Below are 18,830 nucleotides of genomic sequence, written 5' to 3' on the forward strand. Positions count from 1 at the left end.
GAATACCATCTTTATGGCGGAAAGCGAAGTTAAAACGTTTAAACTCGCTGCATCTTTTGGACATGTCCTAAATCAGGAATCGGATGTTCAGTAATTGTCGTTTGTTGATGTGGTTCATCAGCGTGTCTCGTTTCTCATTTTTAATATAGATTAGACCGTTGATTTTCCCGTTGGAATGGTTTTACACTAGTCCTTTGGGGGCCCTTTATAGCTTCCCCTACGGTGTGAACCAAGGCTTCGTATTGAAGACCGTAATTGGACCTATAAAGGTTCACTGTTACAAATTGTGACTTGGTTGGAAAGATTTTTTATTTGTTTTAGTAACTAGATACGCCACCCTTAGAATAAGTAGTTTCACCATAATTTGAAGCCCGGCTTTGATAACTAATTAAACTGATGTAAATAAATTAAAAAAGATGGGTTTTTTAGCACTTTGAAGACCCAGAAATATAACGTTGTTGGTAAGGACACAACTATATCCAATACAGTGAAGGAAGATCAAGTTCTGCATCTTTGGTTGAAATCCTGAAGGAACATAGAACAGACCTACAATTATCCAAGAGTTCAAACTTGGTCGGTGTTGTGGTGGTATATTTGAGTTTTAATTCTAATAGTAAAAGCCTTATTCATTAATCAAGCATAATGTAATGTGATTTACTCACCAAAAAATGCTGTTTTCTGCGGGGACAACAAAAAATATTCGTCTTGGGTGTAGGACAGGTGTTTTGTAATATTTGGATTTTTACAAATTGATGTAACATGTGTATAAATATACCAATTTAGGTTTTTTTTTATTCTGATTTGTTTTAACAACTGCACAACCATAGTCTATTCGGAATCAGATAGATTATCTACTACCTTTTTTTCCTGCATTTTACAAACTGCAAAGCCTTCGACTAAATCCAACCGTAAGTGCACATATGTGAAAAACAGAAACAAATTAGTTAATAGATATGCATTATGATCAATATGCGGCTTAATACCATGTATGAAAAAGCTCTGATGTGTAGCTGTTGTAGAAAATGAAGCAGACATTTGTAACGGTCAGATATATATCATGCCCACCGAAAGCTCTTTTTTTGAGAGCCCAGATGGTCGTGTGGTCTAGCGGGACGGCTGCAGTGCAGGCGATTTGGTGTCACGATATCACAGGAGCATGGGTTCGAATCCCGGCGAGGGAAGAACCAAAAATTTGCAAAAGCAAATTTACAGATCTAACATTGGTGGGTTGATATTTAGACGAGTTGTATACAACTCGTCTAAACATCAACCCACCAATGTTAGATCTGTAAATTTGCTTTTGCAAATTTTTGGTTCTCCCCTTGCCGGGATTCGAACCCATGCTCCTGTGATATCGTGACACCAAATCGCCTGCACTGCAGCCGTCCCGCTAGACCACACGACCACCTGGGCTATATATATATATATATACATATGGACAATAGTATAACCAATCAATATATGATACAGATTTTCGTCTACATAATTTGGATGTGTTCAAATATGGTTTCCAATAAGTATAATTATTTGGAAAACTAAACACGAATACCAACTATTATACGTCAAACATCTTGACACAAACATTAACACATCTATATTTTAATTTACAAAAATTCTGAAAACTTTCATTTAATTGCCTGTACACATGTCTTATTGACCTACCGAATTAGACTATTTGCCGGATTTGTTATCACATAAGCAACACGACGGGTGCCACATGTGGAGCAGGATCTGCTTACCCTTCCGGAACACCTGAGATCACCCCTAGTTATTGGTGGGGTTCGTGTTGCCTATTCTTTAGTTTTCTATGTTGTGTCATGTGTACTATTGTTTGTCTGTTTGTCTTTTACATTTTGAGCCATGGCGTTGTCAGTTTATTTTCGATTTATGAGTTTGGCTGTCCCTCTGGTATATTTCGTCCCTGTTTTAATGTATGCTGACTTGAAAAGTAAATGGTTTCTATACATTTTTGTTTGAAATAAAGGAGTTAATTTGTTACTTAAGGTTTCAAAAATATCCCGTCCGGTATGTATAAGTATGATTAAAAGGACACTTTGATCTCTGTATACCAGAGACAAAATGCTTTGAGGTAAACAACTATAGCTTATCATATGGCCTAAAACAAGAAGCAATTGCCAACACCGTACATAAGCTATAAAGGTTCTAAAACAATTTTAATTAGATACACAAAAGCTTGCTTAATGCTTAAAACTACAAACAAAAGCAAAAATCATAAAAAGCAACTAACGACACCTATAATGAATAACAAATCAATTTGAAAGATATTAGGCATATGATCGCTTGCTTACGTTAGACACGTGTTTCGTCGACATAAGACTCATCGGTGACGCTCGAACCAAGTAAAACTTCGAAGAATATTTAAAAACACGTAATCCTATTTAAAATACAGCTTAAGTAATATATACCCCCGAGGTAGAACATTTATTGTATTTCAAATATCTACGAAAAATTCAAAATTTTCAACTAAATGAATAGATATCCCCATATATTACAGTATTTATAGCATGTCAACATATAGGTTCTAGACGTGGCCCTAGCACATACGCTATGCTTCCTCTAAAATACTGACCAAATTTGCACCATCGATAAGTCTACCGTATGCGATAGTTAAAACGGTTGGAAATTTAAAAGGTGGAAATATCTCATGTTCAAGTTCATGGTAAAAATATCAGATTTGACACATTTTTGCGTACTTTTAGTTGATCCCATTGAGAAAGAAGTATTTTTCAATAGTTATTCGTAATCTCTTTTTTGTAAGTGCAAATTGACTAAGAACAGTAAGATATTGGTTTTCTACCAAGAAAAAAACGTTGACATTTGATTTTTCTTTAAACTTTGCGTAATATTAGTACCAAAATTGCCTTCTTGGTTATTCATACTCTTTTATTCGAAGCGTTTAGGTCCATAAACTTGAGGGAAATTAACAGAGAAAGCGATTTCGGAAATTTGATTGAAAAGGGGGAGTGTGTAAAAAATGTATAAAATCCAGAATAATACAGTGATAATGATATGTTTTAAACAAGTTATGAACTCTTAAATAATACGAACATCATTAATTTTGGTTTCGAGCCGAAAATATCTAAGAAATGAAAAAAAAATTTGAAAATTGGCACCATTTTTATGAAAATTCAAAATTGTTACAAAAATCTTTTTTTTTCTAAAAAGATTACTTTTTATATTTTTGAAAAGTATTTTTTTATTCATTGACATGTTAAACGTACATAATTTTTGCATTGTGACAACAGAAAATAAAGCTACATGTTATTTTTTTCACGCTTCAACACTGTTGGTCATTTTTCAATTTGGAATTATTTCTAAATTTTAATTCAATTTTTACAAAAATTGCACCGTACGATTTTTTTACGACCGACCAAAAAAGGAAGTTTAGATATGATACTTTAACATATAAAAAATTTAGCTGTGTGTTAGGTGGGTGCATTAAAGTCACTAACTAAGCGTCTTTTCTGGAAATGTCACTCGCCTAATATACTTTAGCATTAAATTAGAAAAATAGCTACTTCTAGCTTACTCATGGTAATTTCCGATTGATGTTTTCATGGTCATATGCTTGCATAAGACGGGCAAAAATACCAGAGGGACAGTTAAACTCATAGATCGAAAATCAACTGACAACGCCATGGCTAAAATTAAAAGAGAAAAAACAGACAATTCAACGTAACTTGAGATATTATAGAAAACTAAAGACTAAGCAACACAAACCCCACTTAAAACAGGGGTTGATTTCAGGTGTTCCGAAAGAGTAATCAGAATCTGCTTCACATGTGGCACCCATCGTGTTGCTCATGTGGTAACAAACCCGTTCAATAGTCTAAATCGGTAGGTCGCATTCATGAAAAGTGAAGGGTATAGTAGTTACGACGTTTATATACCACTGGGATGATGCCTCATGCTTGATTTCTTTATCGATAAAAGTATGACGAAAGATACCAAAGGGACAGTCAAACTTATAAATTGAAAATAAACTGACAACGCCATGACTGAAAATGAAAAAAATACCGGATAGACAAACAATAGTGCACATGACACAACATAGAAACTAAAGAATAAACAAAACAAATCCCACCAAAAACTGGGGGTAAACTCCGGTGCTACGGAAGGGTAAGCAGATCCTGCTCTACATGTGGCACCCGTCGTGTTGCTTATGTGATAACAAATCCGGTAAATAGCCTAATTCAGTAGGTCACATTCGTGAAATGGAAAGGGATTGCAGTTACGAGGAACGTATCCGATATCATTTGTGAAACAGTTGTTCCATAACAGTCAACCAACTCGTGATAACGTCCGTAAATTTTACGAAGGGATGTTTCAACTTCACCATTTGGAACCCTTGGTTTAGGCCCAAATAATGCCAATGCAAATAAAAGTTAAGAATTCAAATCAGCCTCTTTCCGCCATTTTGTAAAACTTAAATATCTTAAAAAGAAGCTCTATAACGTATCAATACATTTAGCTTATTTTGTTCTTTAACTAATGCATTTTTGACTTTTAGTTTAAATTTTGAATTCTTGATCTTAAGATTTGACTTAAGTTCATTTTTTGTATTGTAATGTTAAAGAAATTGTATTAGCAGATTACTGAAACTATCATTAACCATACCCAACTTTTGATTTTGACATTGATTCCACTCTAAAGTTAAAGATTTTTTTTCGATTAGTTGGTTATAAATTAATATCAGATATTTTGTATCACTACAAACCCGAATCCGAATTCCAACACACAAAATACAACTAAAAATCCTCAAAACCAAAGTCAAAGTCGTGCACATCATATTGAAAGTAGAGTGCAACAGCTTCAAAATCCTAAGGACCAATTTCAAAGTTGGGCACATTTGTTTTTTTCTTTTTCTTTTAGATAAATAGTTTAAAATAATTGAATCAGATATAATTTTTATAACTTAGAAACGTTTTCTCCAAAATAAGTAAAATCATCAGAGAACGATTTGTCGAGAGCAATTGACAGATTTTGTTTTAACACGTACATGTATTTAAAATAAGCATTATGGTAATTTCCAATCAGAAACAGATTAAACGGGTCATACATTTGGCATGATTTGTCATTTTTAGTAAAAATCGACTTTCATTAAGTATTTTTAAAGTGCATCTTGTGTTTACTGTGATGAATGTTCTTCTTTGATTTCAAACCAGTAATGTTTGTGCGTTCCTACATTTAACGTATGGAAGAAAGAAATTGAGAAGTCTCCTGATATGTATCTATATTTGGAATTATTTGTCATAATTTTTTGTTCAAATCGATATGCATCATTTTTTTTTGGTGTATTTACTGTGATGAATAGAAAGTGATTTAAAAATGTCTTGTATAAATAGATATCTATTTTACAGAAATTAAAATCATTTCTTGGAAACTTGAAATGGGTGGCAGATGGTATATTCTACTAGATGTTTTTGTTCAGATGACACTTTTCGCTAGCTCCCAAGGTCCAGGTGATATATCAGTATCTATCGCTGATGCTGTATCAGAAGTAGATAATAGACGACATGGTGGACCTACATTAGGATCTGGTGAATAATTTATCAGCAGATTATAAATCAACTGTTTATAAAACTTTGATTTTTTTGAAAATACCTAGGTTTGTCTACCCCAGGTATAGTTTACCTTAGCTGTGTTTGGCAAAATGTTTTATGACTTTTTAGTCCACAAAGCTTTTTAATTTCGCTCTATATTTGGACTTTTTAACATTTTTTTTGTTTAAGCGTCACTGCTGACTCTTTTGTAGACAAAACGCGTGTCTGGCCCATATATACAATTTGTATCCTAGTATCTATGATGAGTTTATTATGAATATGTTGGGAGGGTTAGCTAACTATGAAACCAAGTTTAATCCACCATTTTTTACATGAGAAAATACATGTGCCAAGTCAGGGATGTGACAAATGTGATCCTTTCGTTTGATGTGTTTGCGCTTTTAACTTTGCCATTTGCTTACAGGCCTTCTGTTTTGATGTTTCCTCGATGTTTGGTAGTTTTGTTATTTTATTTTTCGGTGAATTGAGTAACAAATAAATGGGTATGATATTTTGTGCAATAACACAAAAACTAATCATTTTTCAAAGTCTTTTTTTTTATTTCGATATTCTGTGTTCTATCATTCATACCTTATAGAATATTCACATGATGATTCAGGCGCTGGTTCAACTTTTGGTGGTACTGTCGGTTTGATTTGTTTGAGCTGGTGGTTTATATCTGATATTAGTTTTTTACGAACTAAGTCGAAACATTTACCTTCACTTTAGAGAGGAAATATAAAAAAGAAGATGTGGTATGATTGCCAATGAGACAACTATCAACAAAAGAGGATCGGGATCTGAAGCTGTCAACCCAGTATCTATGTCAATTGTCAATGTCAAAAGTTGGGTATGGTCAATAATAGTTCCACTAATCTGCTAAGACACGTTCTTTATCTTTACAATATTAAAGACGAACCTGGCGGAGTTGCTGCACAAGGATCGGGATCTGAAGCTGTCAACCCAGTATCTATGTATGCTTTGTTTAGTAGAAGAGGGGAAGCCCCTCAGGCAGTTGCAGCTTTTGGCTGCGCGGGAGATATATCAACTACTGCGACGGCTAACTATGTCACAAGGTTGGTATAAGTTTGAATTAGTTGTTTCTAATGTAATTAAATTGTCAATGGCCTTAATATTGAATACTACAATATAAATCCTGTAAAAAAATAAATAAAGTAAATAGAAAAGTATTGTTATAAAACAAATCTAATAACAAAATAGAAAAAGTCTTGTATATAACATGATTTGGAGAACCGTAAAACAAACAGCAAATTCTAAATATAACAACCTCGTTTGCGACGATCATATAATCAAATGTCTTCATGCTAGATTATTCTTTACTTGTGTAACTATTGTTTTTAAATCGATAACTGTATATTATATACGATGTAACTAAGCCTTTGATTGCTACTGAATATAGAGGAGTTGTCGGGTTTTCGATAACGGGACATCTTTACATAAAGAATTCTTAAAAACAAAGTTTACACTGAAATAAATCTGAGAATTGTCCAAATAATGCAATTCCAAATAATTGTTATACTACTACATAAAGCAGTTACTTTTAACTTCATGTAGCATAATCTCGCATTATCATACAGAATTCGTATATCATGTTTATCTCAAATTTAAGGTAAAAATAGGAATTCGATTTCAAGTTGATCATCCGCCTAACGTGACCTACATTAGCAGAAACAGTTCTGCTTGGGAACTTGGGTTGCGGGTCACAGCTTATTCTAGGCTACTGACTGATTGAAAGTGGATGCCCATAAATTGAATAAAAAAAATGCAAAACTTCGAGGAAAATTCAAAACAGAAAATTAGTAATCAAACGGCAAAATCAAAAGCTCAAACACATCAAACGAATGGATAAGATTGAAGTTATCGATAGGAAAGCGAAAGAAATACGAGGATATGGTCTCCCTTTAACATTCTTTAAAAGTACCTACATACTACATGTATTTTTGGAATTAAGTGTTAAGTTCGAGGGTTTAGCAGTTTCAAGGCAAATACTGGTTAGTATAAGACACACATTCCACCACCACCATCACTTTTCCCCAACAATTTTGTATATTTTACACATTGTTTTTCTCTTTAGTTTCTTGTCTTTTCTTTATTATTAATATTGTACTAACGTTGTGTCATAGATGAATTAATCCGTTCAGTGTGTGTTTATTTGATTTTGTTATAAAGTACTTTGATTGAGATTAAGCTATTACAATTGATATTTTAAATTGTGTCTTTCTGTGTTGTGATATAACATTCGGGTTATGATGAATGTTTGCGCCTGTTAAAGAGTTTAAACCCGCTGCATGTGTTTGCACCTGTCCTATGTCAGGAACATGTTGTTCAATGGTTATCGTATATTGAATATATAGTTCATCAGTGTTTCTCGTCTCTAGTTTTCTCTATAGATAAGACCATTGTGTTTTCTATTTGAACCGATTAACACTTTTCATTTATGGTACCTTTATAGCTTGCTGTTCGTTGTGAACCAAGGTTCCGTTTTAAAGACCGTACTTTGACCTATAATTGTTTGCGTTTATAAATTGTGACTTGGATGTAGCGTTGTCTCATTCGCATCCGTACCACATCTTCATACATCAAATGAGTACTTGACATATTATCGAGACACCTGTGTTTTGTTGAGGAATGTACTTAGATCTCTGGATATTTTATCTTTTGTTTCTACTATCGTCATGATGCTACCTCATTGATGTAAACCGGTCGTCTAAATTTGACTCAAGTTTAACCTACCAGTATGTATGTTTAATGATACCCGACTTACTTTATCTTTTCGATTGATATGTTGATATGTTTGAGCTTTTGATTCTGATTAGGGACCTTCCATTTTGAATTTTCCTCAGAGTTTAATTTTTCTAAGATTTTCCTTTTTTATAACAAAATGAGAAATGAGAAAATAAAGAAAAGAATGATAACCTTACGCGCTTGAATAAAATATTTCTTATTTGAACATCAAATATTTTTTTTCATCTGAGAACCTATGATTTCGTATAAAAAAATCAATGAAACTCACTGTATGCATCAGAATAATCATAACACGAATGTATGGTATGTAAAAATGAGGCAACAATACAAAGACATGTAGCGATACTGAAAAGTATGTTTACTCCTACTGCGAACCCTTAACGCTTACAGCATAACGGTCTTTGTCTGTCGCATATACAATATATTAAATTACAGATCTGGTGGTGCTACCCCCAATGCAACGGAATTTAGAAGACAGATGGCTCCATATTGTGCTAATCGTTGGCCTGTATGTAATCCTAACGACCGCTATCGAACAGCAGATGGTTCTTGCAACAACTTTAACAATCCATTATGGGGAGCCTCTATAACAAATCAAGCAAGATTTATCTCCCCTACTTATGGTGATCGTAAGTTTATTATTTCAGCAGAGTTAAACAATTAGAGGATATATAATAGATATGCACAATTTATGTGTTAGGTTTACCTTTATAATCTTTTACGCAATGTTTAATTTTCTGACTCCTATTTTAATGCAATTTGATTGCAGTTAGTAATCAAAGGTACCAAGTTTATAATCTAATACGTCATAAGCCAAACAAGTGCAAAGTTAAAGAGCATTGATGACCAACATTACAAAAAAGTTGTGCTGAATACGGCTAATGATATATTGTCTTGGATAAGAAAATCCTTAGTAGTTTTGAATACTGTAAACCAACTTATTTTCGCGGATACTTTATTTCGCGTTTTACCCTTTCTTGCCCACTTCGCAGATATTTAATTTGGCGATTTTCTGATTAACTTGATGAAGTATAATAAAGAAAGATCCAAGGTTTACATATTCGGCTTACATGTTAGTTTATCTACATGTACAACACCGTTTTAACATATTTATGTTTGTAGAATATAACATTGGCTCTGTTCCACGTATACGTAGTGTGATTGGATCACTCCTCCCTAGTCCACGTGATATATCTAACGCTGTCCTGAATGGTGGCGAATCTCCTCCTAGAAGTCGAATTTTAAGTGTATCCTTAACTCATTTTGGACAATTTGTCGACCACGATGTTATATCAACACCTACAATTAGAGGTAAATTTTTATATTGTTTCGGTATAAAGGACGTATAATATTTCAGGCGAAATTTTATTTTTACTACATTGAAACCGGTCCAAACCGAACACCCACGGGACTTTGCGTTTTGTAGAGGTATGCGGAGGTCGACACCAAAATAATTTTGGCATTTACTGACAAGGGATAATAGGTGACACAACAGACGACAGACGACGTTTATTTTTGTGTTGATTTAGATGTAAATGTAAAAATAAAAGAAGATGAAGATAGACATTTTGCTACAGTTTTTTTTGTAAATCAAACGCCACTCCATCTATCACGCTCGTCATTGGGAGATGTCCGACGTGGAGTGATTTTGCTTTTTATAATTATTTTCTCATCCGTTAATTCACTGACCAATTGATATTCACTGTGAATACTGTCAAATGACGATTCCGTAGTTGATCGGGAACGTCATTGTACACATGAGTTCTCGGACTAAACTGGTCACCCGTCGATTGATACTTCAACACACGATAACAGTGAAACAACATCAGGGGTCCAGTTTATTCTCGAACTTTATCGTTGCTAAATAGATAACGGAAGTCTTGGGGAGCATTCAAATCAAATATAAAAAGCCTCTAAAGGGAATCCAGCAATCGAAATCCATTGATCTTGTTGTGTTGCACGACTTCTTAATCAGTGAAAGGCTTCCAAACTACTAGTTAATTAAACAGTTAAGCTACATAATGGCAGTTACGATGTTGTGGCCGTAAATATTTGAGTAAGGTGCATTTAATTTATCTGAGGGAAAGTTGCTTTCTTGTCATTATCGGCGATGAGGGTAGCTAACCAGTTTATATAACATCACTTCTTTTGTATTAATATGAACACGTTTTTCAAGTAATTTACGTCTAGACATCCATGACAGATAATACGTCGATAGAATTTAAATCGTGTTTTTTGTGCAAAAACAATGGAAAAGAACACTTGGTGTTTACAAATGCCGATTTACAAACTGGCAAATCAAACTCGAATAAGAAACATACATCCCACATATATATCCAAGGTCAATGTTAAAGTATCTTTAGATATGATTATTGTTTGCGTAATTGAAATTTGTTTTTACTATTATTTTACAGATGGTGATCAAGATATAGTTTGCTGTAACGGAGATGTTCCGGTTGTCAGGTAATATCAGTGCATGTTTTTGTCAGATAATGTATGAACATACATATTAGGCTTGAATAAAAGAACGAATTGCAAAATTATATTAATCAAAGTAGAACAACATTTCGCACATCCAAAAGTACCAATTTTTCTGCAACAGTAAATTTCTCAAGCAATGATGTTCGAGGACAAAATATTTGAAAATCCAAAGCTTATTAAAAAAATTAAGAGTTATAAACCAAAAAGGACAATAAAAGCACGGCCGAAGAAGGGCAAGAAACCAGAGCTTTCCATGAGGGATATACAGTTCTGTCAACAAATATCTCGTTTACATGAACCAGAGCTTTGCATGAGGGAAATACAATTCTTTCAGCATTAATATCGTTTATATGAACCAGAGCTTTGCATGAGGGAGATACAATTCTTTCAGCATATATCTCGTTTACATGAACCAGAGCTTTGTATGAGGGAGATACAATTCTTTCAGCATATATCTCGTTTACACGACCCAGATCTTTGCATGAGGCATTAATAATTCTTTCAGCAAATATTTCGTTTTCATGACCCAGAGCTTTGCATGAGGGAGATACAATTCTTTCAGCATACATCTCGTTTTTACCTTAGCCGTATTTGGCACAACTTTTTTGAAATTTTGGGTCCTCTATGCTCTTCAACTTTGTATTTATTTGGCTTTTAAACTATTTTGATCTGAGCGTCACTGATGAGTCTTATGTAGACGAAACGCGCGTCTGGCGTATAAAATTATAATCCTGGTACTTTTGATAACTATTTCATGACCCAGAGCATTGCATGAGGGAGATACAATTCTGTCAGCAAATATCTCTTTTACATTGAATGTGAACAAAAAGAATACACTTTAAATTGATAACATTGTTCAAAATCAAATCTATCTCTGTATTCACATATTTGTTTGATGTCTTTGTTTTGTAGACCCGAGTGCTTTCCCTTTAGAACTCCGCCAGGTGATTTTCAGACTACTTGTATGCATTTTGTAAGATCGGACTTTGGTGTTGCTCCTGGATGTCCACCAGGTAAAGAATTGTCAAATTCAATTTCTGTTGGTAAAGTATAAAAATAATTAACCATTTAAACTTTTTGACTAAACAAGATGTATCGATTATCGAAAAACAACAAAACAAATTATAATTGCGCAAATAATTATGATATCTAAACATAAGTTAAAATTTTCCTAGGATATATGTGTCTTATACGAGTTTGATTTGCTAGTTTGTTTATATAAAATATCATTTACATTTTTCACCAGAATCTAGAAACCAAATTAATCAGAGGACATCTTTTGTTGATCTGTCTGTGACTTATGGAAACACACTTGATGGACAAAATGACTTACGAGAATTGGGAACAGGTATATAATAGTATAATGATATTTTTACTTCGATGCTTTAAGCAACACAAAATACCCGACTTCAAACAAAACAATAACGATTAGGAAGTTCGTAATCTCTACAGTTACTGTAAAGCGTATGCATCGTGACTAAAGACAAACCCAGAGGACTTGTTCTGTGCGAATTCGGTTAGATCGTTAAAGTGAATTGGTGTAAGTTTACCAAGTTATAAATGTTTCAGCATTCATTATTATGTCTATACTTTTTTTTGAAAAGGTAACATTATTATATTTTATGTTTGAATGATTGTTTCATCATTAAGCTTTTTAATTTTGATTTTATAGGTAGACTTCAAGAAGGCATTAACAGAATTCTGCCTACTGGTCCCCCAGGATCTGAGTGTTTAGCAGGGGAAGAGTGTTTCAAATCTGGTACGCAATGAATGCAGTTTTTACTAATTTTCCTGTGGTATTCTGTTTCCAATAGCTAGCAAATTGTTGAATCGCTAAATAATTTAAGTAGATCTAATCGTATGAATAGAAAGTAAAATCACAAAAATACTGAACTTAGAGGAAAATCAATTCGGAAAATCCATAATCAAATGGAAAAATCAAATAACAAAACACATCAAAAACGAATGGAAAAGAACTGTCATATTCCTGACTTGGTACAGTACAGCACATTATTTACACTGAATATCCTCCTTTAGTACTAGGGAAAGATGGTATGAACATGTTCGGGCTACGAAGTAAGCGATTTCGGTTTAATACATTGTATGATCCTTCTGCATATCCATCTACAAAGTGTACTACATTTAAATTTTCGTCATTTCTTACCGAGATATTTGCAGACGAGAGAAATTCGTGTACATGAAAAGTAAAATGTAAAATCAGACTTGCTACTTTTAAGGTGTCTTCAATAGATATAAGAAATGTGATATGAGTTCCAATGAGACAACTCACCATGTAAGTCACAATTTATAAAGTAAACCATTATATGTCAATGTACGGTCTTCAACACGGAGCCTTGGCTCACATCGAACAGCAAGCTAAAACGGGCTCCAAAAATTACTGTGAAAAAAAACATTCAAACGGGAAAATCAACGTCAAACATTCAGTATGTTTTATGTACACGAACGAAAAATAGTACCTCTTACGTATGTAAATAGAAATAGATGAATATTTCTTCTCTAGGTGACAACAGACCTGCAGAAGTACCAATGCTGACAGTCGTGCATATTACATTTTTGCGTGAACATAACAATATTGTTGAAAGGTTGAGAGTAATAGGGTGGAATGATGGAGAAGAATTGTATCAAGAGGCAAAAAAAATTCTAACAGGAATTTATCAGCACATTATTTACACTGAATATCTCCCTTTAGTACTAGGGGAAGAAGGTATGAACATGTTCGGGCTACGAAGTAAGCGATTTGGGTTTAATACATTGTATGATCCTTCTGCAAATCCATCTACGAAAAATGCATTTGGAGCCGCAGCGTATCGATTTGGCCATTCTCTTGTTGGTTCTTTTGTTGAATCGTTTAACCAAGACTTCACACCACGAGCCAGGGAACCTATGGAAGACCATTTCTTCAGTACTCGTTCAATAAGAGACTTTACTACCTTCGGTCCAGATGCAATAGCCAGGTGGATGACCACACAGTTCAAGAGCAGAGCAGACGGTTTTCTGACTCCTGCAATAAGGAATAGATTATTTCAAACAATGCCTGGAAATGGCTTTGACCTTGGTTCACTTAACATTCAGCGTGGTAGAGACCATGGTATTCCATCATATAACAGATGGCGACAGTTTTGTGGATTACAGCCTGCTTTACACTTTGGATCTGGTCACTTAGGTTTAACTAATCATTGTGCGTCTGCTGCTAGAGCATTACAATCTGTCTACAGGTGATTATAGATTTTGTAGTTTTCTTAAGGCAGTATTTGGAGCAAAACCAAATTGTTCTTCAAATCTTCAATCCTAAAATTATTATTATAAAAATATTACGAAATTGTATACGTAGGTGAAAACAAATTCATATATTCTGAGGTTGTAAGATAACATATACCTTATCTTTATTCAAAATTGACAAATCTAGCAAACTGATTAAGCATTAAAAAAAACCAGCTGTAACATTCACTTCCTGAATTTGACAATTGAGTCTTTAAACCGTTAATGACAAGCTATACAAGCGATAGTATACGGCTCTTAACATTAAAATAACATTATATGCTTACCAAATAAATACATTCGAGAATTGAATGTTTCTTTTTTTTTTAAATGGAGTATAATTTCGTTGATCACAGCCCTTTTTCTATGAAGTGCGGAATAGGACCATTAATTTTTTATGATTAAAATTCAATGCTACAATCGCAAATTAAAAGTCATATCAAGCTTCCTTGCCTTTTCAATGCATTATTTTAACTTTGTTGCGGTTGACACTTGTAGTTTAATGGGACTTGAACCATTATAGTGGATTGCCTCTAGATTTTTGCAAAAAAATCAAAATTACGAATTCTTATGAAACATACATGTCATGCACACCAAATCTTCCTATATCTGTGTATTATTATTATAAACATAATTTCAAATAAACTGTGTGTTAATGAGAAGTATAAATTTAACAACAAGTGTCCTGGATTCGACTCGAATCGATATGGGAATATCATGACTCCGTGTATCCGTTTTAAATTTTCCTCGGAATTGAGTATTTTTCCGATGATATAACTTTTTACATTACAACAACGACACACATATTAGTATATCGAAATCACGTTTAATTCCTTTTAGCCATCCTGAAGATATTGATTTATTTGCTGGTGGAATGTCAGAGACCCCAGTACCAGGTGCGCTTGTGGGACCAACATTCAGATGTATAATTGGACTTCAGTTCATGTTGTTTAAGATTGGTGACCGTTTCTTTTATGAGAACGCATTCGTTCCCACTGGTTTTACGGCTGGTTAGTATATGTATTGTGTTGATCACAGTTTATTTCTTGTTGTTATTAGTTGATACAATAAGAGCTTTACACTAATATTGCAATAACACATACGCTAAAAACAGCTGTATATATAAATATAAGTGGATGTGATATAAGTACCAATGAAACAATTTTCCATCCAAGACACAACTTGTTAAAGTTAAGCATTATAGGTCAAAATACGGCCTTCAACACGGTGCATTGGCTCACACAAAACAGAAAACTATAAAGGGCCCAAACATATGACCATTAAGTGAAAACCCCTTCAAACAGGAAAACCTGTGATATAATCTTTATAAAAAAAAGAGAAACGAGAAACACAAAGGAATCACATCATTACTATTAATTTCTCCTACTAGAATGAATTTTTTTTAATTTTGTTTTAACAATACTTTGTTGAAATTACATAAACATAAATGTTCTGTTTGTCTTATTTTTAAGAAACAAATATACTTTTTGAAAGTTGTTGGAAAATAAACTGTTGCATTTCTAAATTTAATTTTTGTCCATTACCCTGTAAACAAAAATGGAGAAAAAAAATACACCAAGTGCAAGAATCACATGGAGGTAATGCGAAGTATACACAAACTTTAAAAAAATCTTTCTCCATTTTTTTCAGCTCAATTGCAACAGATCAAAAGACAGTCATTGTCAGCACTTTATTGTAGGACTCTGGATGTGGATTCAATGCCGGCGAATGCGTTTGAGTCTCCGTTAACTGGGTATAACTTTATAATAGTCTATTATTTATTATACTTTATAATTATATAAATTACTCAAAACGTAAGAATATCAATTGAGTCATGTTGTGGCATTTATATGGATAATTTAAGTCTGATAGTTATCAAAGGTACCAGCCTTTTAATTCAATGCAACACGCGTGTTTCGTCTACATCAGACTTATCAGTGACGCTCAGATCACAATAGTTATAAAGCCAAACAAGTAAAAAGTTGAAGAGCATTGAGGACTAAAAATTCTAAAAATTTGTGCGAAATACGGCTAAAGTAATCTATGCCTAGAATAAGAAAATCCGTAGTATTTCTTGCTTTTTTAAACAGGAAATCTATAAAAATGACCACAAAATAGCTTTAATGAACAATTAAATTGCACGGAAATTTCACAGGCGTTCAAATTAGACGTTTGAAGCAGAAGAAAATAGAATAAAAACGTTTTTAGTTTTTAGTGAGCATGAAAAATAGTAAAAAGACAAAAATACCGAACTCCATGGGACATATAAAACAGAAAGTCCTTAATATCAAATGGCAAAATCAAAAGCTCATACACATAAAATCGAATGAAAAACAACTGTCCTATTCTGACTTGGAACAGTCATTTCTTGTATAGAAAATGCAAGGGGGCTCGCGGGTCTAAATCATTTTTTTTGTTTTATCAAATATAAGATTTCGCTTTATTTTTCTATTTATGAACTTTATCTTTTAGCTTATAGAAAAATAAAATGCAAAAAGAGGGGTCGCCGATTATTTACGCTCACAATCTGCCTTCGAAAGAAGCATACTTTTGTGGAAAGGTATTTTTTCTGTTGAACTAATAGGAGAAAAAGAGGTTATATCGAAATAAAAAAAGAACCTATAATTACAGAAATCGCTTAAATTTTACAATTATTTAGTTTATGTATAGCTTATTTGAAAACAATAATAAAAAATATAGGTCACCGATGAGTAAAAAAAGATATTTTAATTTTAATGCCACAAAATAGCATTTTTGTACCAAAGGGAGATAATTTGGAACTTTTCAATGATATAAACATTTAAAAAGTCATCTGGGGCCAAACCGAATCGATTTTTGGGGTTAAGTTTTATATCATATCTTAAAGTAATAACTAATAGTGTAATAACTAAATTTTGTAATGAAAAAACAAATGTTCAATTTTTTGGTGAAATTGTCGTACCCGCGAGCCTTCTTAAGTTTACTTTTAAGAAGCTGGATTGTGTAAATGTTCAATGTTAGATTTTTCTAAAATCTCTACAAAAGACTTTTGAGGGAATGTTTTTTTCCAATATAAAACTGAGGATCACGAACCTGTTTCTTGTTCGTCAAAATACATTGAAATCAACAAAATATCAGCTATTTATTTTTGTTATATAATGGACCTTTAATTAAACATAGAACAATCAACATTATTATATGTTAAAATTCAACGAGAGATTTGGTTTTCATCCATAGTTTCGAACTAGAATATAAAAATAGAGGGTCCTTTATTAACAGATTTCTACGTTGCATATGGAAGGATATTTGGTAAAATTTTTGAGAACAAATAAATGATTTTTGCAACATGATCAGAGTGAATGCTCGGAATATTACCTATTTACCTTAAACACGGCAAATTAAAATATAAAATGTTGTTCGCTTCGTATACGGAAACCCGTCAGTTTAGCTAAATTCGGCGTTCGAACTAATTTGATTTTGAATTAATCACAATGTTGGTGAAATGAGGTATATTTACCTTACTGTGAGTTTTTGCAGATTATAAATTAAGACAATAGTAGTATACTGCTGTTCAATAGTCAAAAATCGATTAAGCAAACACAAATCCGGATAATAATCTAAATCCAAAAGAAACACATATACTATGAGAGGAAATCAACGGAACAACAGAAATACTGATCTTCGCCAACATTCATAAAAATTGATTATTTCATGAAAACAGCAATATTTCTGATTGGTTTAGAGCAAATTTTGAAAAGATGGTCAATTGAACATTGTTTTATAGCTAGCTAAACCTCCTGCATATATGACAATGTGTAAATAACCGCTAAGAGGACAATACTATGAGACAAGAATACAGCACCAAAAAATGGCATACGTGTATTAGTGTGATCATTCCACTTAATATATTTTTTTTATGTTTTCTAAAGAGATCCACGTTTACCTTGTCAAGACTTTCTAAGATTGGATTTAAGACCATGGAGAAGAATCAACAATTCCGTTTATCAAAGAAAGAGGGGTAATAGAAACAGAAGTTTGAAGATGAAAAAATCATATTAAAAAGTGTCAAAATAAAAATTTGCTTTAAAATTCCCGATTCAGCAACAATAACATTAGGTTATTGTGTGTTTTATGGACTTCATATGGAACTATTAGCAAAAGTCGCTTTGTTTATAAATAGTCAAATCGGGAATTATATATCTGTTGCCATTTGTTTTACAGATTTGCTTTTACAGTAAAAAAGTTATGGCACTTTCTCACTGTGAAAAGTAATAGTGTACTTTAAGTAAGTAAGGAAGTGATTATGAAAATAAGATGTGGTATGAGGTGTTATTGCCAATGTAAGAACTATTCATCAAGATATCATTGCAAAAGAGACAAATAGATATAGGAAGATATGGTGTGAGTGCCAATGAGACAACTCTCAATCCAAATAACAATTTCAAAAAAGTCAACCATTATAATAGGTCGATGTACGGCCTTCAACACGGAGCCTTGGCTCATACCGAACATCAAGCTATGAAGGGCCCCAAAATTACTAGTGTAAAACCATTCAAACGGGAGAACCAACGGTCTAATCTATATAAAAAAACGAGAAACACGTATAAATTACATAAACAAACGACAACTACTGTACATCAGACTACATAAGTTTGAAGTCTGCGAGGTAAAACATACTGTTTAAACCGCAAGAGACACTGGTCTATATCGAAATAATAATAAAATAAGAAAATGGTCACAAATTTTTACGGTCGCCATCAT

General features: G+C 33.1%; 1 protein-coding gene across 1 annotated transcript; it reads left to right on the plus strand.

The window, feature by feature from the left end:
* Positions 1-480: 480 nt before the first annotated feature.
* On the plus strand, positions 481-18,128 carry LOC134709885 (peroxidase-like protein). Its single transcript, XM_063570014.1, has 13 exons — positions 481-588; positions 5,382-5,561; positions 6,478-6,640; positions 8,766-8,959; positions 9,453-9,641; positions 10,745-10,793; positions 11,724-11,824; positions 12,058-12,159; positions 12,484-12,570; positions 13,333-14,047; positions 14,931-15,100; positions 15,741-15,843; positions 17,999-18,128. Exons 2-13 carry the CDS (start codon positions 5,411-5,413, stop codon positions 18,126-18,128), a joined length of 2,154 nt encoding a protein of 717 aa, XP_063426084.1. The 5' UTR covers positions 481-588; positions 5,382-5,410.
* Positions 18,129-18,830: the final 702 nt, after the last annotated feature.

This window comes from Mytilus trossulus, chromosome 3 (genome assembly GCF_036588685.1).
Source record: "Mytilus trossulus isolate FHL-02 chromosome 3, PNRI_Mtr1.1.1.hap1, whole genome shotgun sequence".
NCBI classification, from domain to species: Eukaryota; Metazoa; Mollusca; class Bivalvia; order Mytilida; family Mytilidae; genus Mytilus; species Mytilus trossulus.